General features: G+C 32.5%; 1 protein-coding gene across 1 annotated transcript; it reads right to left on the reverse strand.

Annotated features, from left to right (window-relative positions):
• Nucleotides 1-15,937: 15,937 nt before the first annotated feature.
• On the reverse strand, nucleotides 15,938-26,080 carry LOC134696088 (uncharacterized). The gene is made up of 6 exons (XM_063557680.1): nucleotides 26,012-26,080; nucleotides 24,188-24,469; nucleotides 22,261-22,471; nucleotides 21,354-21,473; nucleotides 19,503-19,628; nucleotides 15,938-18,228 (listed from the first exon to the last, which is right to left on the reverse strand). Exons 2-6 carry the CDS (start codon nucleotides 24,349-24,351, stop codon nucleotides 16,852-16,854), a joined length of 1,998 nt encoding a protein of 665 aa, XP_063413750.1. The 5' UTR covers nucleotides 24,352-24,469; nucleotides 26,012-26,080; the 3' UTR covers nucleotides 15,938-16,851.
• Nucleotides 26,081-27,722: the final 1,642 nt, after the last annotated feature.

Here is a 27,722-nt window from a genome sequence, read left to right on the forward strand (position 1 = left end):
TAATAAAGAGTTTTAAATACACATTCACCTGACTTGATAAAGGGTCAATGATTGTGATACTTGATACGAATGACTAACGGTTTACGTAATCAGAAACAGGGGAAGCTTTATCTAGTGATCTCTAGTTGTTTCGGGTAACTCCTTTATTATTTGTTTATTAAAATTTGTAATATATCGAGTGACTAAAGATTTTTTATCTGATTGACGTTTTAAAATATTGAATTATATAGTATCGGTTTAACAGGTCAATACGCCCTATATGTATGAAGTATACTATATATCTTCATGTCTCATAACCACTTGACATGTATTAAGCTTAGACATTTTTTAAATATATATGACAATTAATCATAACTCTTGATGGAGTAGGAAACAGAGTTCAGTGTAAAAGACATACACTATTGATATCTGATATAAACTTAAATTTATATATGAAGTTACCTACATGGCTTATATATATGACGCGTTTATATATGTAGTTACCTACATGGCTACAATAAAACAAGTTAATATTATTATAGTACTCGATGATGATAAATCGAGATTCGAGTATTTGATAAAATGTGCCCCTCATTTCTCTTTCTTGTTGTTGCTTTCTTTCTGATGTAAAATTAAAAAATAAAAGCGAAAAACTTGACAGTTTCAGTGTTTCAGCTACGTTATTATGCAGAATCAATTGGAATTTAATATTATAGTGTGTGACCAATTGCTTTAACACGAACTTGCTTGCTATTCAGAACTTAAAAACAATTTATCACCAAAGATGAAAGAGATGTGACGATCAATTGAGGTTTACTAATTCAACAGCGACTCGAATTAGACAAAATGTCAATGAAAATAAATCTTTAATAATATGTCGTTTTGTTAGGCATGAGTCGGAAGAAAATCACTTCAATATGAAATCCCTTAATTGTAAACCAGTGTTAAGAATGACACTAGTATTGATAGAGTTTATGTAATATACATAGTTTCGGTTATTCTAGAGAAAAGTTTTAATCTCGTCTGTTGCAGTGCTTTCTTTTATAAATTTATATATAATCGTTAAGTCAGGAGCCTCTGACCTTGTTAGTCTTGTATGGTTTTAAATTTTAGTTTCTTGCTTATAATTCGGACGCCTCCGGGCGCGGGAGTTTCTCGCTACATTGAAGACCCATCGGTGGCCTTCGGCTGTTGTCTGCTCTATGGTCGGGTTGTTGTCGCTTTGACACATTTTCTATTTTCTTTCTCAATGTAATTAAGATGTATAGTTGTGACGTCAATTTGACGTTCGTTCTTTTTAAAAAAGTAAAATCACAAAAAAAAACTGAACTCCGAGGAAAATCAAATCGGAAAGTCCCTAATCACATGGCAAAATCAAATTACAAAACACTTCAAAAACGAATAGACAACAACTGTCATACTCTTGACTTGGTACAGGCATTTTCAAAGGTAGAAAATGGTGGATTGAACCTAGTTTTATAGCGCTTAACCTCTCACATTGTACGACAGTCTCATCAAACTCCGTTATATTTACAACGATGCGTGAATTAAACAGAAGTAATCGAAATAAAATAGTACAAATATGGGTACAGCAGTTATCACCGTGTTACAATTTTACAAAAAAACTCAAAAGCTTCGATCAAATTTAAAAACCATTCATTGCTTCGTGAGTCTCACGTTGATATGATTGGTCGAGAGGACTTCCGGTAGTTGATGCTGACGTTGGTAATTTTTGTGATAGACGACGTTTACCGCACTTCTTTTCGTAACCAATGTAAAAATGATGTATAAAACACCGACGTAAACAAAATTTATTTACACTGCACGTTAATCGTGGAATCAAATAATAAATACAAAAACATTCGTTGGAATGATAAAAGTTTTTGCATTCTATCTTTTTATCAGATAGCAAATTTCATTGAGTACTTATTTTTGCGTTAACCAACAAATATATTCATGCCCCATGCCATTTTAATGACATATATATACGTGTGATTGAGGAAACGAGTGTGGAAAAATATTCTCCCTAGATCCAAGTTTACAGCATTGTAAGGTAAACATGCCTTTTTAAAAGAATTGATTGGTGTATAAACTGGACCAAGTCACTCACAAACATATCATAAAAGTCCTTCTGTTTGTGAGTGAATTGGTCGAGTTTATACACCAATAAATTCATTTAGAAGGGCGTTTAATCCTACAATACATGTTATAGGCAAAGAAACAAATGGATAATACATAAAATTGTTTTAATTAAAAAAAAATGTATAAATAGATAAAAATTGTTTAATTTCGAAACGTCAGGGTCGACACGTGATGCCGATTTTGAAATAATAGAAAAAATATTATAAATCACAATACGACAAAAGAAACGATATTTTTTGTTGTGACTCGTGATATATATTTGGTGAATAATTTACCCAGTGATTCTGCTGCGGAAGAAATTACTTGGTAGAACACGACAAACTCTATCAATTCAATAAAAACGATACATATACATCGTTTGAACGGCTATAGCATTAAGATACATGTATGTATATAGAATAGAGACTTTTCGTTGCACACACAAACAAAAGAAAAACATTTAAGATAAGTAAATACGGGAATTTAAATAAAGATAATAAATAAATCTATTTGTGAGTTTCAGTATGTTAAGAAAAGGCAGGAAGCGTACAGCATCAGCGAGAGCAGGGGTAAGAAGGACCCCAGCGGTTTCGAAGGGAGTGTCGTCACTGTCGTCAGTACAATCAACCCTGGGGATGTAAGACCTGAGGCTATCAATACAACTTCTGGACATGAAGGCGTTGTCATACTAACAACTGCAACAGTAACAACGACAAGAATGTTGATACCAACACTTACTAACAACCGGGAAAACGCCGTCGACAGTCCGGACATGTTACTATAGCAACAAAGACGAGCAATAGACTTCCAGCCAACTAGTGATAACACACAGTTTGTTACACAAACAGGTAATGTGACCATTATAATGATTATGTACCAGTTCCTAATAGAATTGAAAGTGTTCACTAGAATCTAGGTCTAAATGTAACACAGTCAATTAAAGAAAAATATTGAAAGGGGAATACATAGATTTTAATTACATTGTAATTTGTCTACTAAATAATTCAGTTACACAGGTTCTGACAAACAAAAGTTGACATGGGCCCAAGGGAAATTTAACAACCCATTTCTCAACAATCAAAAATTACAAATATTGAAAAATGGACAGATGCTTTCATAATTTTTATTTATATTTATTGTTCAGTACACATACAACGATTTAGGGAAATGTTAAAGTACATGCACATAATACGCCTTGGGGCACAAAGAAACCAAGGGCTGGGCTGGAAAAATCACGATGAGCAATACTAAGAAAAGTTAAGAACCATCTAGTTTATGAAGTAGTTTAGAACATACTCACCCCTTCTCGTCTAATGAAAAGTCAGTTTTTTGCCCTCTAATTTTCATAGAACATGGTTTTCCATGCACTATGAAATGCTATACATAAATGACTTTTCATTGTCAGTCAATTATGAAAGTGAACTCTTAATAGCTGCACTAAAGAAGTGTGCAATCCCCTAAGGCATTTTCCTTGAGAAAATAGTCTACTGATCAAAGATGAAAGAGCAAAGATTAAGATAAAAACATTTTGAATTTTGCAAAATTTCATGCCATTTTCTAATGGTACACATACATAGAATACACAAAAAAAATAATTGGTAAGGAAAAATAAAATGATATTTATATACCTTACATTTGAGGGAATTATTTTCTTTTTCTTTCAAAAAAACACAATGCCAAACTGCTGATATATAAAACAAAGGATTGTTTTCGGAGAAACACAATACATTTAAATTTATCAATAAAAAGTAAACATTTAATGTTGAATGGTCTGAATTCAAATATTCATACAGAGAGTTTTATATTTATAAAAAAATCAAATTTTAAAAAGGGGATTTATATAACATTGTGTTGCTTTTTAAAATAAAAAATATCTAAAGATATATAAGTATTAAATTTTACCTGAAGCAGAATAAAAACAATTTATCCTTCACAAACTATGCCAGTGCTATTTCATTTCATCCATTGAAATGATCATTACCTATGTTTTATAATTAGTTCATTACAAAAAGTGAACTCTTATTTAGGTTTGAATATTACAAAGGGAAAGGATAGTTTTGTGAGGTCACTCGAAAGTGTGAATATGTTTTAAATTGGTCAGACAATACTTGGTCATGTTTTATGAAGATTTAAGCCCTCGGCTTCGCCTTGGGCTTAAATCTTCATAAAACATGACCAAGTATTGTCTAACCTATAAATAGACAATGAGTTTTGGTTGTTATATATTCAACCAGTGAATACTATCTCAAATGTGTCTTTAAATGTATCTAATAGAAATGTTAATGACAGTAGTGCTCATGGGAATAAATGCTATTGTTATGACGTTGATGGAAGGTGTGGAAAACACTTTGCTTGTATAGCCATTTGTGTTTAAGGTGTAATGGTCCACATCCTCTTATAAACTGTTAAAGACAACATAGAAATGTGAGACCACATGTTGTTTATACACAATATATCACAAGCTCTCATTTTCAGTTTCGGGCACCTGGGGCTCAGTATAGAGCAGGGCCCCACTTTCAGTTTCGCCCAATGAGCGCTCAGTTAAGAGCCAGATTTCCCCAAAGAAATGCCATATAGTTCACACAAGCAGGATCTAGACCAAATATCAGAACTATGGAGACTTGGTAGAACCCTTATTGAGACTGGTGTTTTAAATAATATGGTAAGGGCATATTCGCATGTAGTTGAAACAAACAAATTATATGAAGGATTTTTATTGATCGCGATGAATGTTCAATATGCATCTTTTAATGAAGTTATACGAATGGTCAGTTCACTCGGAATATCTGCATTGATTGGGTTCTGGGATACAACGATCGCCTTTTGTTTGTTGCCAGTGTCAGATTTTGAATTGTCAGAACTTATATTTTGATGAAAAGTTATTTGTTAATAAAATTATGGCTATGGGATGCTCATGCAATTTCTTCCATAAGTTTTCGGCCTTTTTACACTGGTAAGTAGTTGAACGAGCGAAATCACTTGTGCAATTTTTTGATGATTTTTTTATTTGGAGGCCCTGAGGACACACCTGTTAGTCGGATGATGCTAGACACTTTTTTAGATATTTGTGAGGAACTAGGTGTTCCAATTGCTTCGGAAAAATCAGTTGGACCTGTAACACTCAATTTTTTTAAGAATAGGACATTGACACTATTGAAATGATTGTTAGAATACCAAAAGACAAATTGTTAAAGCTAAACTTCTTACTTGAACCGATTTTGTTGAATAAAAAGATTACACACAAGGACTTAGAATCAGTAGTGGGTTTGATAGCTTTCAGTTCAAGGGCAATTACTTCAGCTAGGACTTTCCTTCGTAGGTTTTAACATAGGGTCTTTAAAAAATAAAAAAGTCTTTTTATTCAATTAGAATGAATAAAGATCTCAGAGAAGATGCAAAAGTTTGACTGATTTTTCATGAATATTTTACGGATATTGCTATCTATCAGAAAACACGTGGAAATGTTGCAGTTGTACACTGACAGCTGTGGTAACTCTGCTTTAGGTTGTGGTGCATATTGTCAGTATGGTAAATCGGTAAATGGGCACAATATAATGGCCGGAAGCATGGTCAAATATGTCAATCATGAAGGACATTACCTTTTTAAAGTTAGTTCCAATTGTTTTAGCAACATTTATGTTTATATGGGTATCAAATTTCAAAGATTTTATTTCGAATTGAAAATATGGCATTAGTTAGCATTATCAATAAAAGAACTGCCAAATCGAAGCGTGTGATGGCATGTATTCGCCCTCCTTGTTCTTTTTACAATGCAGCACAATATTCAGTTTAAAGCACAACATATTGATGGTATAAAACAATGAAATTGCAGACTTTATTCTCTATTTCAGTTGGACAGATTCCGGAAAGTAGCACCGGGGGGGGGGGGGGGGGGGATTGGTCCAGAAATCAACTCGAAAGATTTGATATTGAGTCTGCAAAAAACAGATTAATTAATTGTTCGCTTGCTCCTAATACAACTCAAGCTTATCAACGAGCTTTAAATGCTATTTACGTTTTTTGATTGAGTTAAGCCTGACAAATAATATTTTACCGTGTGTTTTTCTATGTTGTGATGTTATGCTATTGTTTCAGAAACTGGAGAAGGTTTGGTATTGGTACCATTACAACGTTTAATCCCGCTGTAAATATTAGCTAGCACTTGTCAGAAATCTGATGAACAGTAGTTCTCGTTTGTTTATGTAATTTATACGTGTTTCTCGTTTCTCGTTTTTTTATATAGTTTATACCGTTGGTTTTCCCGTTTGAATGGTTTTACATTGGTAATTTTGGGGCCCTTTATAGCTTGTTGTTCGGTGTGAGCTCGAGCCAAGGCTCCGTGTTGAAGGCCGTACATTGACCTAAATTGGTTTATCTTTTTTCTAAATTGTTATTTGGATGGAGAGTTGTCTCATTGGCACTTACATAACATCTTCCTATATCTATTTGGCAAAATTAAAGGATAGTTTTGAATTAAATCATAGTTTTCCAGTACCTTTGAACCACATAACTAGTTCATTACATGCATGTCTTGCTTGGACATGGCTCCATCTACCATGAAGTGTTATATCTCAGCAAACAGTTTAATAATAAGATTATTAGTATAAAAGATTGATGGAATGGCAAGGTCAAAGTCAAAGAGACCCGACAGTAGCTATAGATTACCTATTTCTATTGATCTAGAAAAAAATATAAAGGTTTTTCCCGCATTCTGTATCTCCAGGTATAGAGCTTTCTTATCAGTTGCGAGTGCTTTTTCGATGTGATTTTTTGCATTTCTGCAAGTTGATGAAATGACAGCTGCATCTAGTGAAACTAATCATGCTAATAAAATTGATAATGTAGAGGTTACTAAATAAATCATAATTTCAAAATAATTTTATACTTAAAAAACTGATCAGCTAGGTCGAGAAACATCAATTATTGTAGCCCGAAAATCAAATAACGAAATTTGTCCGGTAAACTACTGCAAGAATACATAAACGTTCGACCTCCAATTAGATTGTAGGCCAAGATGTGTCAGTATGGATAGAAGGCTCATCCTTGTTAAGAAACGCATTTGTGCACACAAGAAGTAGGACAGGTGGTGTGAACTTAGGTCTCCATAAGATAGGAGATAAAATTTGGTAGCAAGGGTATGGTGGCATGGGTTTCAAAGATTTGGAATCAACTATAAAAAAACTGCTGAAATATGAAAAAAAAACGAAATATGTTGTCCTTCTTATTGCAGGCTATGATATGGGGAAGACGAAAGAAGTTATTTAAGAAATGAAATTATGGCCACCTTGGAGAAGGTACACAGTTATTTACCCAATAGTTCGATTGTTTGGTCTCAGATTTTACCGAGAACAAATTGGCGTTATTCAGAGAGTCATAACAACATGATAACATGCAGACTTAGGATAAATAGTGATTTATCATCATTCGTGTTAAAGAATGGGGGACATTATATAAAGTATCAAGATATACTTCCTAATAGTACCTTTTTAAAGGAAGATGGTTTTCATTTGACAGATCTAAAAAATGACACATTTCTGAATAATTTGCAAGGTGCGCTTGAAATGTTTATTTGTCCTAGTTCTTCGACATATCCAGATAAATTTGGTAGTATGGTTATATCTTAATTATTTTCTAAACAGTATTGGCCATGTCCTATCGGAGCTTCATCCCAACTTAAGTGGCGGTTGATCCGATACGGTTGAGTTTGACATAATATCGTACCTGATCCAATTGGCAACTTCGCTGCGTGTGATAAACTACAGTTACAATTGTCTATATTTTTTAGTGATACAGTGCATTTTGTGCATCGCTATATCCCAGGATCATACATCTATCTATCGCTCTCTCTATATATTTATATCTAGTTATATGTAGGTTGCCAGAGGTAACCAAAAATTGATCAATACAAAAAATGAGTTATATATCTTTGAATATATTGAACAATATATATCGTAGAATCTATAAGTGTGTAAATATTTAAATTTGAGATTAATAATAAAAAAGCTGTAGTCAATACTGCCAATAAATTTAAGTTTTACAAGCCATCTCGAATAACTCATAATCAACATTCCGATTTGTTAATTATTTGCCGCTTTTTTCCCTTTTCTGATGTTTAAGTGTTCTTGATGAGAGTTAATCCAGTAAAGTATTCCGGAGACACCACATATAAAGTTTTTTTTTCATTTCACACTAGTGGTTATAATTTACACTATGTGTATATAAGAAATAATTAAATGTGGTACGATTACAAATGAGACAACTCTTCAAAAGAGACCAAATGACACAGAAGTTATCAACTATAGGACACTCTACGGCCTTCAACAATAGGCATCGCTGATACCGTATAGTCAGATATAATAGGACCCGCAATGACAATTGACAAACAATTCAAACGAGAAAAATAAAGATCTAATTAATGTACTAGTACAAAAAATGAACGCAAAATAAAAATGTAACACAGCAAAAAACGACAACTGGATTACAGGCTCCTGACTTGGGACAGGCGCATACATACAGAATGTAGAGGAGTTAAACATGTAAGCGGGATCCCAACCTTACCCCTAAACTGGAACGTGGTGTAACAGCTACAATATAAGAACAAACTATAAAAACCAGTTGAAAAAACTCATCGGATGGATACACAGATAAAAATACATTAAAAAAAAAACACAAAGAGGACGTTGACATAATTGTTGTAAAACACCGTTACGATATATAATATGACAAAACATCATTTTGTAAATCTAGACCAAATGTTTTAAAAATTGAAGATTTTATGAATCGCAACAACCCGTCTGACCTGAACAAGCTATATATTATCCATTTGATGTCACATTCAAAACTTTATTTAAAGAATAATTTAAAGAAAGTTTAGAATAGATAAATTTGGATGATAGTTTAAGCAAATTCTCAGTTCACTTCAACAAATTCTGAAGAGACATGTAAAAAACCTGTGGGACTGAGATCTGATGATATTTAGAAAATACAGAATTTTCCATACAATCCATATGATTTGATAAGGAATATAACAAATGATCAACCAATTTCATCTTGCAAAGAGAGCGTCTTTTTCATAATTCCTTTACTAAATGAGAACTTTTTTTCTTCTCTCTTATTAACAATTTTCACAATCTTGTTTTATTAAGGTATCAATGAGTGTACAATAGGTCTTGTTTAAAACTTGTACAAGCTCTCAACTTGTAAAGACCATAACTTGTATAGAAGATGATGAATCAACATTTATTCATCAATATATTTATCAATGCTTGTATCAACGAAAATATTTTGTTGACAGTAGTGTAAGTATTGCAAGCGTCAACCTACTCCTTTTTCAAGCTCGGCGTTTTAGAAACCACGAAGTTCCAATCATGGACAGTATGTGTCATTAGGTGATCCAGAATTTTTTATAAGGTGGGGTCGGGGCACTGACTACTATACGTGCCTCAGTATTTCCCTATATAATCAACCAAATTTATCCAACGAAGGGCGGTGAGGGGCTAACTATCTGACTATGTATGTTTCAAAATTTCCTAATCTTGTATCTGTAATATGATATGGCTCTGCATGTTAGTCAAATCAGTATAAAAGTGGTTCTGTGACACTTCCAATTTTACAGTAGAAATTCAGTATATCATCTCCAAAATTCATTATAAATGGTAAACGAACAGTTACTAAGCAAATATAATTTATGCAACATGATGTTATTTTCATTAGCTTTGTCGGAGCTTTATTGAGATTAGATTATTTTCTATAAATTGCATATTAAGAAAACGAAACCGATTTTCATATAAATAACTGAATGATGATGTGATGCATCTTTTTATATTTACTCGATCTTGCTCCTTCACAACATCCGCATAAATTGAAAGAAAAAACATGCACGAACTAATTTTATTCCTTGTGACTTACTTCATATTCGCCAAAAAAAAAGCACAAAGACTTTGAAGAGAAATCTATTCACCGTACAGGACTACGATGTGACTGGACCAAAGTATACCTGTCGATGTCAATATGTCCTTGTCTCTTAATGACTTTGTAGAGCTTAACAAAGCCGAGGGTAAACTTGTTTCTACGAGACACGTCAATATTTGATGGACAGATGCACTACTAGCATGGTCACCAAGTTGTTCCGCAGAACTTAATATGGAGGCCTGATTTATCTCCCAAAAAAGAGATTCAAGGTTTAACATCGCTCAGTTCAGAACACATTGTAGACGGAATATTTTATACCGGAACTGTATCTGAGATACCCGTATGTTGCAAGGGAGAGAACCAGCCATTTTATACATTTGAGAATGCCTGTACCAAGCCAGGAATACGACAGTTGTTGTCCATACGTTTGACGCGTTTTGTCATTTGATTTTGCCGTGTGATTAGAGACTTTCCGATTGAATTTTCATCGGAGTTCACTGGTGGTAAGCGGATGGTCGTAACTTAAACGACCATCCGAAAATGGGAGACAACTCTAGGGATATTTTTCTTTTCCGATTTTTGTGCAGTAAAAGATTTATTTGAGCCAAACCGCTTGTCTCATGAATACTAATCGCCAGTGAATTTATATTGAAACAAAGTTTGATACATAAAAACATTCCAATTTTCGTAAAATAGGCATTCAATAATTCGAGAATGATGGTCGTAACTAAAACAACAAAAATGTTCAGGATGGTCCTAACTTAATTTTGTGATGGTCGTAACTCTATGAAATATGACCGAATAAACTTAAGACAAGTCAATAGTTTTAGACGTATATTTTATGACATGAATATTTTATATGATATATTTGTGAATTCTTACAATGTAATACATTCAACTTAGTATGGGAAATTCTGAAAATGAAGAGACTATTCCAATCCTTATACCCGTAGAGAATACCAATGCAACTGCTACTAGTGCTACTGATCGTAGTTTTGGTGTCTACTAGAAAAACAACAATGGACCTAAATCTACAGACTTCTGTTTTGATTGCCAGACGATGGCTCACTGGAGACGAAACTGTTCAAAGTTTATCAAACAAACAAGTTGCGGACGAAGATATGAATGATAAGTATTATTTTGATTTTGTTCACAGTGATAAACGTTATTTAAGAGAGCAGTTAAACACTTTACAACTGGATTCATATGAATATGAGCAATCTATTATCAATTGGTACACAATCTGTTCAAGGTAGACGGAAAACATATTTCAATTTGAAAAATGATAGAACCAAATTCATATGTGTTAGACATTATTTTACACGGATATCCTTTTCCTTTTATTTAAAAAAAAGAAAAAAAGAAATGCTATTGATAATGCAAAGATTATATCTCGAGCTATTGCTGATCTTTTGGTTAATGGTTGTATTGAAGAAGTTGAAACCAGACCAATTTCGACATATGCTTTCCCTTTTTTTGTGCATGCATTTAACCGCGGTCGCCGGCTGAGTAATTTATATGTAATGTAATTTAAAGTTAACCAGATTAATAACTAAATGTCGGTTATTTTAAAGATTGATTGAGTCATGGGTTTCATGGCACTATAGTTTTATATTGACTGAGGGTACAAGAGGTCATAACTGAGTTACAGTTTGGAAACATAAAATGTTGCCTTAAAATTCGGAATGTTTTTCAGAGTATACAAAACAATATTTTATTTTAAAATTAAAGGGCCCAATATGAGCATAACATTACAGAGTGATTAAAGAAACATAAATAATAGTAGTTCAAATGCACGAGGAAAGGGTCAGTGGTAAAGGGGATATAATTTTTCTAGTATAAAGGTTCCTTCTAAAATTGTGTATTCGGATGCTAGCAGTTTTGCTTATGGAGCTTATATATGTCTATTAGATAATCAGATTTTTTTTCTTTTTTCAAATGTTGACTGGTTGAGGGACAGGATTAAGTTTGATATGGAGAGAAAGGAAGGCTATAGAATTATGTATAGATATTGTTCAAGGTCAGTTATCCATGCGGGGATGTCTTGAAGTGGTTTACGGACAGTCAGAATTGTGTGGGTATAGTGGAGTTAGGTAGTGGTAAAAACGCAACTACATAGTTTGCGATATCAATATTTTCTAGTTGTGTAAAGTATTCTATTAATTTAGATATTGAATGGATACCTAGAGATAAAAATGTCTAAGCAGATGCTATTAGTAAGGGTTTTTTTATTTTGATGATTGGGGCGTCAGTGTTGAGTTTTCTTTTTAAATTTATAGATTATATGTATGGACCTCATTCAGTTGATAGGTCTGCTGACAGTGATATCAAGAAAATTGAATCATTTTATTCTAGATGTTGTACACTAGGTTAATCAGGTGTGATTGCGTTTTGCTTTGACTGGAAGGATGACAACACTTGGTTGGTCACCCTATACTTTTTGTATGTATATAGTTATTAAACATTATATTGCGACAATTTTGCACTTGTCATATCAGAATAATTTGTTATGCCAACATTGTGTGGCCGAGATGCTTGAATTCAGTGATACTAAAGACAGTTTTATTTATTGTTCATTTTTATTCATGGTTCTTGAAAGAAATTATTGTCTGGTTCAAATGATTTGAAAGGCACTGTAATTGCTGTACCCATTGTGATCTAATATTGATATAATTGATTGGTTTTGAAAAATGATAAATCTTCTTTACTTTGTGTAGTTTGTAATGGTTTACGTATTTTCTACTTTTCTAGTATAACATTATAGATATGCCGCTTGGCTAGAATAACAATATAAATATGCCGTTTGGCTGGAATGACAATATTTACGGGTGACCGCTTGGCTAAAATAACAATAAAGATTGTTGCTTGGCTTAAATAATATTCAAGATATATAGCCGCTTGGCTAGAATAACATAACAGATTGCCGCTTGGCTAGAATGACAATATTTACAGGTTGCCGCTTGGCTAGAATGACAATATTTACAGGTTGCCGCTTGGCTAGAATGACAATATTTACATGTGGCCGCTTGGCTGAAATATCAATATAGATTGCCGCTTGGCTTGAATAACAATAAAGATTGCCGCTTGGCTAGAATAACAATACAGAATGCCGCTTGGCTAGAATAACAATACATACAGATTGCCGCTTGGCTAGAATACCAATACAGAATGCCACTTGGCTAGTATAACAAAACAGATTGCCGCTTGGCTAGAATAACAATACAGATGGCCGCTTGGCTGGAATAACAATACATATTGTCGATTGGCTATAATAACTATAGATTGCCGTTTGGCTTAGACATAAATACCGATCGACGTTTAGCTTAGATGAAATACAGATTGCCGCCTGGCAAGAGGAACGCTTAAGATATGCTGCATGGCTAGAATAACAAAACAGATTATCGTTCGGCTAGAGTAACGTTTTATGAGATATGCCGCATGGCTAGAATAACAATTAAAATTGTCGCTTGGCTTAAAAAACAATGCAGATTACCGCTGGTCAGAATTAAGGTTAAGATACGCAGCATGGTTAGAATAACAATACAGATTGTTGCTTGACTAAAGTAACGCTTACGATATGTCGCATGGCTAGAATAACAATACAGATTGCCGTTTGGCTATGATAACTATATATAGATTGGCTTAAATAACAATATAGAATGTCGCTTGGTTAGGGTAACGCTTAAGATATGCCGCTTGACTATAATAACTATATAGATTGCCGCTTGGTTTAAATGATAATTTAGATTGCCGCTTGGCTAGAGGAACGCTTTGTCGCTTGGCTAGAGTAACACTTTGTCGCTTGGCTAGAGTCACGCTTTGCCGCTTGGCTAGAGTAACGCTTTGTCGCTTGGCTAGAGTAACACTTTGTCGCTTGGCTAGAGTAACGCTTTGCCACTTGGCTAGAGTAACGCTTTGTCGCTTGGCTAGAGTAACGCTTTACCGCTTGGCTAGAGTTACGCTTTGTCGCTTGGCTAGAGTAACGCTTTGTCGTTTGGCTAGAGTTAGACAATATACGTATAGTGTCTTGAAATATTAAATTTATTTGTATGAGGCTTAGAAACGGGAAAATGCGAGGTTCTACCGAGCATTTTCCCGTTTCGTGCCGAATACAATTAAATTTCATATTTCAAGACACTATACATATATTGTCTTTATACTGAAATCGAAAAAAAATATTTAAAAATGAAAAAACTATGTTACAAAATTTGTTAAAAAAAAGTGTTTGGAATTTCTCCTTGGGGTACCATTTTGGGGTATTTCCCTATGAGCGTAGTCCAGGCGGTAAAACATTAACATATTAAGGAATTAGAAAGGGAAAATGAAGTTAATTGATAACATTTGATAACCATGGTATATAAATAACCAATTTGAAGACATAAAAGTTTAAATTCATAAAAGTTTGACCATTGTTACTTTACGTTGCCATGGTCGTGACGTGACGTTGTTGATGAAATACAATAAGGAGGCGGGGCTTATAGGTTAGTTGGGGTCATTGACGTATAAAGCTTACGTTTATACGTAAGCTTTATCTGTATAGTAAAATAGTTGATTGCAGTATAATTAGACAATATACGTATAGTGTCTTGAAATATGAAATTTATTTGTATGAGGCTTAGAAACGGGAAAATGCGAGGTTCTACCGAGCATTTTCCCGTTTCGTGCCGAATACAAATAAATTTCATATTTCAAGACACTATACGTATATTGTTTTTATACTGAAATCGAAAAAAAAAAATGAAAAATGAAAAAAACATGTAACACAAATTGTTAAAAAAAGTGTTTAGAATTTCCCTCTTGAGGTACTATTTTGGGGTATTTCCCTATGAGCGTAGTCCAGGTGGTAAGACATTGGCGTATTAAAGAATTAGAAAGGGAAAATGAACTTAATTAATAACATTTGATAAACATGATATATAAATAACCAATTTGAAGACATAAAAGTTTAAATTGAAAAAAGTTTGACCATTGTTACTTTACGTTGTCATGGTCGTGACGTGATGTTGTTGATGAAATACAATAAGGAGGCGGGGCTTATAGGTTAGTTGGGGTCATTGACGTATAAAGCTAACGTTTATACGTATAGCTTTATCTGTACAGTAAACTAGCTGATTGCAGTATAATAACGCTTTGCCGCTTGGTTAGAGTAACGCTTTGTCGCTTGGCTAGAGTAACGCTTTGCCGCTTGGCTAGAGTAACGTTTAAGAGATGACGCATAGCTAGAATAACAATATACAGATTGCCACTGGGCTATAATAACTAAACAGATTGCCGCTTGGCAAAATAACAATATAGGTTGCCACTAGGCTAGACTAATAATACGGATTACCACTAGCTAGAATACCATTGAAGGTATGTTGATTGTTTATAAGGTACGTTGATTGATTAGAATATAAAAATACCACTTGGACAGAAAAACAACATGTACGCTGAATCAATATCGCTGGGCTACATGGCACTGCTTGTTCAAGGTCAATGTAATGTACCTGAATGCTACATGTCGAATGTCTATAATATGCCATTAATTTACTTCAAAAGATTTACACTTTACAATTAAGTACTAAGCTAGTTTATTTTGGATATAGCTTCTTTATACGGATGAATTATTTTATAATTATGGTTTCTAAGCTTGGCGCATAGATGGTGAAATGATGACAGATAGATTTATCCGATTATGCTAAAGATTGATATGTGAAGGAAAACATTATTACTCAATTATCTGTATTTCAGAATTTAGGTATTTAATTATATTAGACTAATCATACATATGCCCGATCTTTGCTTTTTCGAAAATGCACTTGACTTTTGCAAGTGGCTTATCCCATGTGAGAGTTTTATATTATATTGATAAATGTTTTATGTTCGGTTGAGGTTACGAATTAGAACATAATTATATTTATCAAAGTTGTACATATGTCGATACAGTTTGTTTTGTTTGGTAAGGAACATGTGTTTATGCTATTTATAAAAAGGTCTGTTTGATTGGATATATAAAGTATGCGGGAAAATTTTTATGCACGGGTGGTTTGATAGTAGTTAAAGTCATTCGAGTCATTGCAGTCAAGTGCTCTAGATGCTTTTTTCCAAATAAATAATTATGAAAATTATTTATTTACAGGTCGATATTCAAGAAGAGTCGCAAATATTGATGTTGCAGTGCTAGTTAGAGACAAACAATTTCCATAATTTTCATTGATATAAAATGAATTACGTGTACTTATTATCTGAATAAAATGCACTTGACTTTTGCAAGTGGCTACTTCCATGTGAGAGTTTTGTATTATATTGATAAATGTTTTATGTTCGGTTGAGGTTACGAATTAGAACATAGTTTGGTTTATGAGAATAAAGATATATATGTAACAATCCGACAAATGGTAGAATAAGGAATGTTTGCAGATAGTTATTTGCCTAATGAGCATATTACCGATTTGTTTTCTTTTTCGCTTATTATAAAAAAAGGAACAAGTGGGGAATTATCTTATATTATAAACGAAATCAAATTATTGAACATAATTAAAAAAAAAATCACAAGCGGAACATTGATTGAACTCCTAAAAGACAATTGCCAAAAAATGAATGTCGGAAGAAAAATCTAAACAATTGCACTGAAGATCAAATTGATATATACAAACATTTTGTTGGATATTACATCACGCTTATTCATGTAGAAATAAGCGGTTAAAATCGTAATTGAAAATCACTGAATAAATTCTGCAATGTATTTCAAGTCACGAGTATTGTCACCATTGTGAATTATGCGTACAAAAGATATGTCATATTTACTGTACAAGTCGGAGTTTTTGTTTTCTTAAGGAGCAAACAACATCTTAGTGTAGATTAGTTTGATGAGTTTTTCCTTGAAGTTTTCGATTCCGGTTTGGTTTTATTGAAGTCTTTTTCTTTTGGAAGCTTTGACCTTTTGCGTACTTTGTCTAATTCTCGTTGAATTGTCCCTGTACGTTGAGGGGGTCCATTCAATTGGTTTCCTTCCTTACTATAAAATTTGATTTTACTTTCAATACTTGAAACAGTGGGTGAGTCATGTATTCCATTATTCGCATTGATAGTTTTGTTATTACCAAGAGGTTCGTACTTATCATCCGTGTTAGATTCCCAGGAAAGTGTGGGAGGGTTTATAGATCCGTCCAACGAAAAAGGTTTTGGTTCATATTTATCATCATATTGTTTGCTGTCAACTGCATCCATTACTTCTTTTTGTGTCTTAACACCTTTATGAACAGAGATATTCAATTCATCACCTTTCGTTTCTTGTCTGTCTCGAGAAGTATGACTTTTTTTGATAGAAATATTTTCGTATTGATTCTTGGATTTACTTTGAAGTTCTGTTACTTTGTTTGAATAATTTTCAAATTCATTTTCAACGCCATTTTTATTTGTTTCTTCCATTTGATCATCGCCTATATTTTTATCACCTATAGTGGAATTGCTGGTTTCATTCTTTATTTCTTCAGAGCCTTCGGTTGTTACTCCAGAACTGCCTTCAATAAGCTGTTCGTTTATCGATTCACTGTTCTTTCCAAGACAACGACAACTTTGATTAATGTTTTCAGCATCTCCCGTTTTTAAGGCACATCCTGGTTTCACATCTTGCTCTTTGTGTGCAGATAATTGTTCCCCTGGATCAATATTGAATTCATTTTCTTTTTCTTTTTTACTATTACAAAGCGGGTTGATGGAATTGAAATCCACCTTTTGTGATAAATCGTTTAGTTGATCCTTATTATTCGGTTTAGTAGGCTGTAATTCAGAATCATGTGCGTGGGTATCACCTTTAAGTGAATCTTTAGTGCATTGAATAGGATCTGACATTTGTTTGCTTGTATAATCATCTTTTGTAGTAGGAGTATCAGTTGGTTTACAACGTTTCGGTGGTCCAAATATGTTGTCTGCGGATTTTTTTCGAGGTGCTGTTTTATCCTCATAATTGGTCTGAACCGTTCCTTTTGCTAGCACTGGACCATCTTTATGTAGGAGGAGGGCTGGCCAAACGACATATTCAACAGTAGTACCAGATCTGTTATACTTATTGAATTTATTGGGATCCATTGGCTGCTCTTCAAAATTTTCATAATCAATCGCCATTGGTGGATTCGACGAAAGCACGTGCCAGCACAATTCTGAACATTTTATAATGAAATGTTTTGCGCTTGCCAAAGAATCAGGATTAGATGAAATATAGTCGTCACAACATTGCTGCAAGATACAAATGTGAAATTTTGAACATAAAAAAATAAAAATGATTTAATGAATACTTGGACATTAAATTTGTAATCTCGGGGATTCTTCCTTCCAGTACGTGTTTTGTAACATGTGTGGTAACTGAAATATTTCTGTGACTTTCTAAGAGTATATCAAATCTGCAGGAAACGAAAAAATGCCAATCAAAATCCAGAAAAGATTTGATCTTTCTGAAACACAAAATGCATTTAACATTTATATATCTAGTGGATGCCAGGCCTTAAAACTTTCCCAACTTTACATATAAGTCTGTAATCAGGGTAGTTAAATAAAACCAGTTTTGTCCATGGCCATTTTTTATGATGAACCTTAAAATAAGGTTAAAATTATTTTCATTTATAATAAAGATAGTGTCATAAGATAGTTTACCTAAAAAAAAATTCAAAAGTTACAGTTCTTTTTTCAACAAAGGAATATAATTCGATCGTTTTGAAGGTCATGTACAATGTCAAATAAAAGCTTACTTTTCATAGACGGACCACGAGCATCACTGAAGAGACATGTATTGTCGAAATGCGCATCTGGCGCAGAAAAACTGATACCGTTAATGTTATTACAGCTGTATATAGGTTTTGCTAAAATCAAGCTTGTTCTGAACAATACGAACAATTTTGAATTATGTCTTTTATAAATCTATCTTTGTATGTAAACATTTCGTTTTCGCAGCAATTTTTATTCGTTCCAAAAAAAAGTTAGCTTTTAAAAATATTCGCTACACATATCAGGATAACGTTTACGCCATTTTGCTCTATATGATGTACAGTTTTTCAATTTCAATCATAAATCATCAGCTCGATATCTTTGGGTTGTGCCAATACCTTTAGTTTCCCTTCCTTTTCTGAAGTTAGATTGCTACCTTCGCATATGGAAATCTTTAAAATTTATGAAAGCGTTTCCATCATGGAATCTCCTAACCAAATGTTTAGCAAAGATGTATTATAATTACAAGAAGAGTTTAACTAAAAAAAAAGTAGGTCAAGAGACTTCCGAAAAAGTATGAAATTTAATTTCTGCTGACTGAGTTTAAATCCTATTGTTTTTACAAAAAAGCCATGATGTAAAAGCTGTGATAAAGATAATCTTCAATAAATATATGATAAATTTTCTTCGAAAAGAATTCGATTACGTACAAATTTTCACAGGTTGTCATATACACCTTTCGTGTTTGAAGATTTAAATTTGTAACAGTATAATTTTTAACATGTCGTTTAGTCGACGTTTTATCATACCTTCCGAACAGCATCAATCAAAGTCGTACTGCATTGGAGTTGAATCTTAGCCTTTTCCTCAAAAGTTGTCACAGCTGCTATTATCATTTTATCTTCAGTGTCAATGTTACATTGCTCTGGTTTATTCTGTGTTATAAAAAAGTTAAATATTTATGCAGCACAAATTTAAGTTACAAAAAAAAACAGATTCCTAACGCGGCCTTAAGCTTTTCTCTTATATAACTGTACAAGTAACTAGTTTTAAAAAATAGATTTGATAAATCTAATAAATCTAAAATAAATTAAAATTCATATTTGTTTATCTAATTGGCATTCATACCATGTCATCATTTTATATCCATCGATACAGAATTATATAGTTTGGTTGATATTACATCACAGCATACTCCACATCTCATTGAATTGGAACGAGAAAAAAGAGAGTGAAAATAAGGTTTAAAACAGCAAAAGACAAAAGGAGTATACCCTGTTCCAAAAGTCGTACATTTATTGAGAGAATGCAAATCCGGGTTACAAACTAAAACCAAGGGAAACACATAAACCTTTAAATCAGAGACATTTTTCGTTGTTGTAAATTTCTATTTATATTTAATAAACATACGTCAATTCGTTGTGTTGTATTTTCTTTCACTTGAATATTACTGAACGGAATAGTTATGCGATAACGTGGGGAGCATTCGCTCACTTATATATATGACTGAGTTTTTCAAAACTGCTTGTTAAAATTCTATATGAAAACCATGGTCAAGAATTTATGTAAATGGAAAAAAAATATATGATTCATCAAATATTCAAAACAATATCGTAGAAAAGTATTCTAAAAACGTCTAAGTCAGGAACAGTAATAAAAAGTTTAAGTTATATGCGTATGTCATTGGGTAAAGCATGACAACAAGCAATACAAATGAATCGAATGAATTAAGCGGATAGATGCGACAAGACAAACATTAACACACACCAGAGATGGGTCCGATTACTTTCAATGTAATTGATTAAATTACAATTACTTTGTCATTTGTACGATTAAATTAAATTAAAAATTAATGATTACATCATTTCTGAAAGTGTCTGATTAAATTAATGATTACATTGGCAAAGTAATCATGATTACATCTGATTACAATGAATTAAAAAAACAAAAACATTTTGCTGATTAACGATTACAATTACAATTACCCCAACTCTGACACACACCATGATAATTTTTCAGTCATTTAGAGTCGGTGGTGATGCTACCTAAATTTAAGAAATAATTCAAGCAACCTTTACTTTATTGTAGTTTTAACATAGGCATATATTATATTCGGGATGATATTTGCCCGATCGATAGTGAAGGCTAAACTACCACGAATATAATGCCTACTCATGTTAAAACTACAATAAGGTATAGCTTGCATTATTTATCTCGATCCTGATTAGGACAATCAAGGTAATATACGATGTGCATAAGTGTAGATCGTTTGTGCAGGCTCTTCCATGAACCTCCCTTTTTTGTTTGCAAACAATCAAACGACTGGCAATGTGGTTTTTTTTTCACAGGGAAGGGTTTTGAACAGCCACTATGAACGTTGTCGTATCTAGGTCAAATATGTCAATTGCGATTTGTAACACATTGCAGTCATACTATAACAACATGTGCATCATTTAAGAGTTTGAAAGTGTTTTAAGCTAACGATATATTTTAATATATGCCAATCTGATAAAACTCATGTTTCTACAGTAGACAATATACGCATGTGCAAACAAATTTAATGGGATTTCGAGCATGGGTTTATTTACAAAGCGAAAGAAGCACATCATATTAGAATATAAATTAGAAAAAAATGTATAATAGTTAAACTAATAACTTACGTGGTCGACCTCCTTTGGTTTTGCTCCGAGAAAATGAATGAACCGTACGACTTCCAATAAGGTTTCATGGATTTTATTATTTTGTTCTTTTGCTATTTCTAAACATTTCTTGTAACACCACTAGAAGAAAGTACCAATAATAATAATTAGCTTCTGGCAAAACTAGTTTGAGGTTAACTATTAATTATCAAAAGAAAGATGTGGTATGATTGCCAATGAGACAACTCTCCACAAGAGAACAAATGACACAGAAATTAACAACTCTCGGTCAATGAGAATGTTAAATTAATGTATGCCTTTTTGTGCTTCTTTGTTACATTTGTTGTTTATGTAGAGATATTAAGATGATAACACAATATTGACTGTTGTACCCCTATTTTGACATTTTTACTCTTTGAGTATGTTTGTTTTGTCCATGCATCGTTGACAATTTAATGGAATTTGATGCGACTGTCATATAAGTGAGAGGTTTAGCTAGCTATAAAACCAGGTTCAATCCACCATTTTCTACATTAGAAAATGCCTGTACCAAGTCAGGAATATGACAGTTGTTACCCATTCGTTTGATGTGTTTGGACTTTTGATTTTGCCTTTTGATTTTTGATTTTCCTTTTTGAATTTTCCTCGGAGTTCGGTATTTTTGTGTTTTTACTTTTCACCGTAAGGCCTTCAACAATAAGCAAAGCCCATACCACATAGTTAGCTATAAAGGTAACGAAATGACAATGTAAAACAATTCAAAAAAGAAAATTAATTTGAACGAGAAAATTAGCTATTAAGTTCATTATTAAACTACTGATTTATGTTTTTCTTTCATTTTGAAAAAAAAGAGTTGCACATTGTGGTAAGGTCAAAAGACATGCTTGGAGAAGTATGGAAGAAAAATAAATAAAGTTTATGTAATTACATCTACAATCTTGATCAGTTGCTTTTCCGGTAGTTCATTAGTGTTGCCCTTTTTCTTATTCTGTTCAGTTAAATCTTCAAAGACATATGTCCATTCGTCAGTATACAGCGAGGCCCAGCGTTCTCCAATCTTTGCAGGTCTGTTTGGATTTCCAAGATCGGTTATGTCTGGGTTCCCATCTGTGAGCTTTTTGCCTGCTAGTTTGCTTAATCTAAAAACAATTTAGTTATATACATTTTTATTGTTTAATTCGTATTAACATCAATGTTGATACAAATCAAGATATATGTACAGTTTTTAATTATCCTGACTAGACAATAATATTGTACACCAACAAAAACAACGGAATTTTATGATATCAAGCGTAGATTTTTAATAGAATCTTAATTGACCTTAAAAACTCAGAAGTGTCTATTCATCCACTCATACAGAATGTCAGGTTAACATATTTATGAACGTTGTTACGATTGTTGTGGTGTTAGAGACATTTATGAGAACCCAACCTTTCCATGACATGTATTACAACACAACATAAGAACAAAATATAAAAATTTGATGGGAATGACTTGACTTCAAATCAGTATAACAACAACAAATAAACACAAAGACACAGGGTACTGACCTAATGTTTCCATTCAACATACAGCAATGAGTATTTCCAGACTACAGACCTCAAAAGCAGTGTAAGAAGTGATCACCTTATGGCATGTAAATAACATAAGTTTAGTGATAATACCACTGGTAACTGGTTAGAAGCTAGTTAAATCATTTATTATTTTTGAAGTTAGTATGACGTCCGTTTTCAAAGAACCAGTACACATTTTGTGAATTTCACAGACTATTACACATTTTGTATAGAGGCCAGCTGAAGCCCGCTTCCGGGTGAGGAATATTGTCCTGTGTTGAAGACTAACTATGGGTTTCAGCTCGCTTGTTGTCTCTTTGACACATTCTCTATTTTCATTCTCAATTTAAACTATGAGTGTGGCAACTGCCCAGTATCTGCAAGCCTAAAATATATGGCCTCTTTTGGGGAGAGCCTGAAATGTGCTTTTAATTATGATATGTTTTCGGTTGGACCAATAATACATATTATGTATAATTGAATATGTATTATTGGTCCAACCATAAACTTATTGAAGTTCTTTATTTTCATAATGCATAACTCTTTAAGTTGGTATCTAACACCGTGACTAAATAAATTTGGCTCGTTTAATTACATTTTAACAAATTATTAGTTGGAGCCTTTGACAAAACAAGGGAATTAAACAAATGTTTAACCACATGCTTCATCGGAAAAAATATATAGCAGCGATTAGTTCTTCATATTTTACAAAAAGTAGTGAATTTGAATTATGCTTAAGACCAAGTCGAATGTAGGGCTGGAGCACAAACACAAGACGTTCTACAAATAATAAAATATGGTCAATGGAAACTGACAGTGGCAATGTATATACAAAAGATATAGATACACTATTTTCTTCTAATTTCACATGTTTTATTATCATTGATAGAACGTCTAGTACCTGTGGATGAAAAGGGAGAGATGGTGGAAGAGTTGAAAGTGAGCAAATGCCCCGGCACCTACCGCCTTTTTGATTTTTCATTAAGAAACATTATAAGTTAGAGGAGATGTTGAATAAACGTCCATGATACCATCATTACAAATAACCAAACAGACATTTAAAAAGCAACATACAGAAAGGTGCACGTGTCCGTACATAAATAATTTTCAAATCTAAAATGAAATAAATTGTTAATCATTCTTACGGACATTTCCAAAAATCTAAAATTACTAACAATTGATATCATAAGTTATAAGCACTATGGACACGATATTAAGTTAACTTAACTTTTATTTGTTAGCTCCATCAAAGGCACCAAACAATTATCGGGTTTATTATATTTTTCACATGCTGTTACTTACCTCGATAACGCATCGTCCTTTTCATTTTCTAATGTTGCCTTTTCTTTTTGTAATATTGCCTTCTCGTTCCTTAATCGCTTATTTTCTCTTATCAAATTATCGTTTTCCTTGATAAGTCTTTGTTCATCATTTTTACCATCATGATTTTTCTTTCCTAGATTCATTGTTTTTTTGTTGTTGTTGTAAATTTATGTTTTATAATATCCCTTGTGTTTTTCATACCATGTCAGCAAGAAGAATCAAATTGTTGCAGCAAGTCTTGACCTTGAACAACTAAGATGGCTGAATAAGATAATTTGTTAAACAGTTATATGTTTAACGTGTATTATTGCAGCAATTTGTGTCAAAAAGACAATTTAACTGTTTTCCAGGATGTTTCGGTAAACGAAAAGCATTTGAATTTAATGAAAAAAAATCCATAAGAAGCTGTTGATACGTATCATAGTATATAATGCCTGGCGAATTACATTGCCTGTCTCCCAACTAATCACGAGTTATTGTTCATGACTATAATCAGTTTATTTTAGTGCTACTCATGCAGACTTTAAGAATGATGTTTTTTTCTAGTTTGTATATAGTCATTTGCTTGTGTATCGAAGACTACAAAGAACCAGTGCATATGACGCCATTCAATATGTTTTGAAGGTGCATCGTAACGCAATTAAAAGTAATCTCTTGAAATAATATTTTTGGATACCTTATTCAGTGTAAGGTGGACATTGAATTAGTATCTTTTTGGAGACATTTTAGATGAATCTTACTTATGTGGTAATTTGATTTTGTAAATTATTAGTGTATGTTTTGGTAATATCCATTTAACGTGGCTTGGTACTTATACATCCTGTCACTGTGCATTGGTATGTTTTTTTGTATGGTTGTCTTTCATATTTGTTTATGTGCTTTGTCTTTATGATTTTTTTTTCTTTTTTGACATAATTTGTTTGTTATTATAGTTATAAAAGATTATAACACAATGTTGACTGCTGTATCCCTTATTTTACATTTTTGTCTATAAGAATGTTTGTTTTGTTCAAACATTGTTGTCAATACAGTAGCATTTTATTTAACTGTCATACAAGAGTGAGAGGGTTAGCTAGCTACGGATTCAGGTTCAATCCAGCATTTTACACGAGAAAATGCCTATATCAAATCAGGAATATCACAGTCGTTATCCATTCGTTTGATGTGTTTTTGATTTTTCCATTTGATAAAAAAAAACTTTCCGTTTTTGAATTTTCCTAGGAGTTCGGTATTTTTTCTACCTTTCTTTAGTTTCGTTTCGATGATTTTGCGGTCAATGAAAAATTAAAGAAGGCTAGTACTAAGAGCAAGAAGGGAAAAACATTTAAAATTTATAGAATATTCAATTAAAAATTATTATAATATATCATGCCTGTTGTATTGCTTTGTTTGTCTCCAAATTAGATACGAGTAATTATTCTCAACTAAATAACTATCAATATCCGTTTACTATATGTTAATGTAATGGTTACTCATTCCGAAATTCTTAGAAATGACGTATATTTTTTTTCCATGTATTACAAAGACTATAACTAATTAACAACTGTTTATGTCGCCTCTATATTTCACATACGCCAAAACGTAGTGAATTCTAACAAAGCACCTTCAGTCAAGTAGAGAAGTTGAATAATTATCTTTTTAGAGCAATTTGAGATAAATCTGATCTAGCTAATCTTAAAGCGAAAGTGGGGTACTGTTATTGAAGAATTTAGAAACTCTTAGCAAGTTTTACTCGCAACTTTTTGAATAAATATTTAATGAGAAATAAGTAGAACATACATAGATAAACAATTTATAACTTACCCAACATGAAATCAAAAACACAATATAAAATTTATTGGCAGTTTTCCACGAGGAAGTAAAACCTATTCAATAACCTTATATATATATATGTATATATATATATAAGATTGAATCACTTATGACATTGTATATCAGATAACAGTATAAACAATAGTATAGCGACATGGATTTTAAAAATGTATAATAAGTATCTACTTGTCAAAGGCAAAATGTACATAAAACATTGCTTCACAGTTTTTTGATAGTTATAAAATTGCTTGAATGTTTAAATACATTAGACCAATAATACAATGTTGTTATTATGTATTTTATGATTTATTAGTGAACATAGTAATAAACAAGCTACAAGAATGACAAAAATATTTAAAAGGTGAGGATAAAGTCATTATCAACCTTACTTGTTTTCATCTTTCCTTTAAATAATTGAATTTCAAAGGAAGTAATTTGTTTTGTAGCTGTCTTATAGGTGTTGCAGCAACAGTAGTCGTTAGTTTGTATCTTCCATTGTTTAATCATCGCAATTAAAGTTAAAAAATCTTTAAACTGTTATACATAAAATAATTCTTCGTCATAATAGTTTATTTTCTTATAATTTGTAGATCCTATTCGGTTATACAACTCTTCAAATATTTCGGTTCCTGTACATCTTTGGCTTTTAACATATGCGTCATTGATTATTCATGATGAAGGCAAATCCCAAAAAACTCTTTAGAGGCATGAAATAATTCAAGTGTTGTCTTCTTTTTTCCTGATGTGTGGGTGAAAAGGGGAATTAGTTGTCCAGTTTAAATATTTGTTATCTACGTTTATTAACAGTCTTAAATAGATGAGAAACAAAAGACATTCAAATTGTCAAAAATAAACTGATAGCAATACAGCTAAAATGAATTCACAAACAATAATACACATAGTACACTAAAACAACATGACAAAATTAAGACTGTGCAACTCGAACCCACCAAAAACGTAGGTGATGGCAGATATTTCGGAAGGGTAAGCAGATTCTGTTCAACATGCAGCAACTTTCATGATGCTCATGTTGGTACCTTTTGTAAATAATGATATTCTCAACAAACCATCGATATGTTTTTGAAATCCACCATCTTTTTATAAAGGAATAGCAGTCTAATCTGCAATCTTTACGGTTATTACACATTTCATTGATTGTGGATGCATTGATGAGGTAATTTCGTTGTTGAAGCATCTACTATAATCGCTCTTTTTTTAGTTCAAACGATTGCCTCTGTTTGTGTTTGTAGAAGCCTTGATTTATCATCTTAAATGATTCATGAGTTTTGAACTACGGTAAACTAATGCCTTAGTGTATAACCGATGAAAGTCGGGCATCTTTATGTGTACTAAAAAAAATAATCTACTCTTAACCTCGGACTGTAAAAATCAGCTAATAAAAATATGTTGAAATATATGTCAGTTTATTTTACATTATTTTTTCTTAATTTTAGATACCTTTAAAGTAACCTTCAAACGGTTTTGTTGTGCACGAATGGTGACTTTTATTTAGAAACACATATGATGTATATGAAACCTGTAAATTGCATATCTGGTGAACTCATTTTCCCTTTTGATATTAACATTTATCATGTGTGTTATGGCATGAAATGTTATCGCTTGTTTAAACCAAATATTTTGTTAACATACTTATATATTTTATTGTACATTTATGATTTTATCAATTTTCTTTGTGTACAAT

This window comes from Mytilus trossulus, chromosome 14 (assembly GCF_036588685.1).
Source record: "Mytilus trossulus isolate FHL-02 chromosome 14, PNRI_Mtr1.1.1.hap1, whole genome shotgun sequence".
Taxonomy (NCBI): Eukaryota; Metazoa; Mollusca; class Bivalvia; order Mytilida; family Mytilidae; genus Mytilus; species Mytilus trossulus.

Bases quoted from the DNA above. Each gene is read 5' to 3' on its own strand.
- LOC134696088 (XM_063557680.1), bottom strand. From the start codon at position 24,351: ATGAATCTAGGAAAGAAAAATCATGATGGTAAAAATGATGAACAAAGA. The intron at 21,474-22,260 runs GTAATTACATAA...ACTTTCTTCTAG, and splicing joins AACTGATCAAGATTGTAGAT to TGGTGTTACAAGAAATGTTT. The intron at 19,629-21,353 runs GTAAGTTATTAG...TTTATAACACAG, and splicing joins AACCAAAGGAGGTCGACCAC to AATAAACCAGAGCAATGTAA.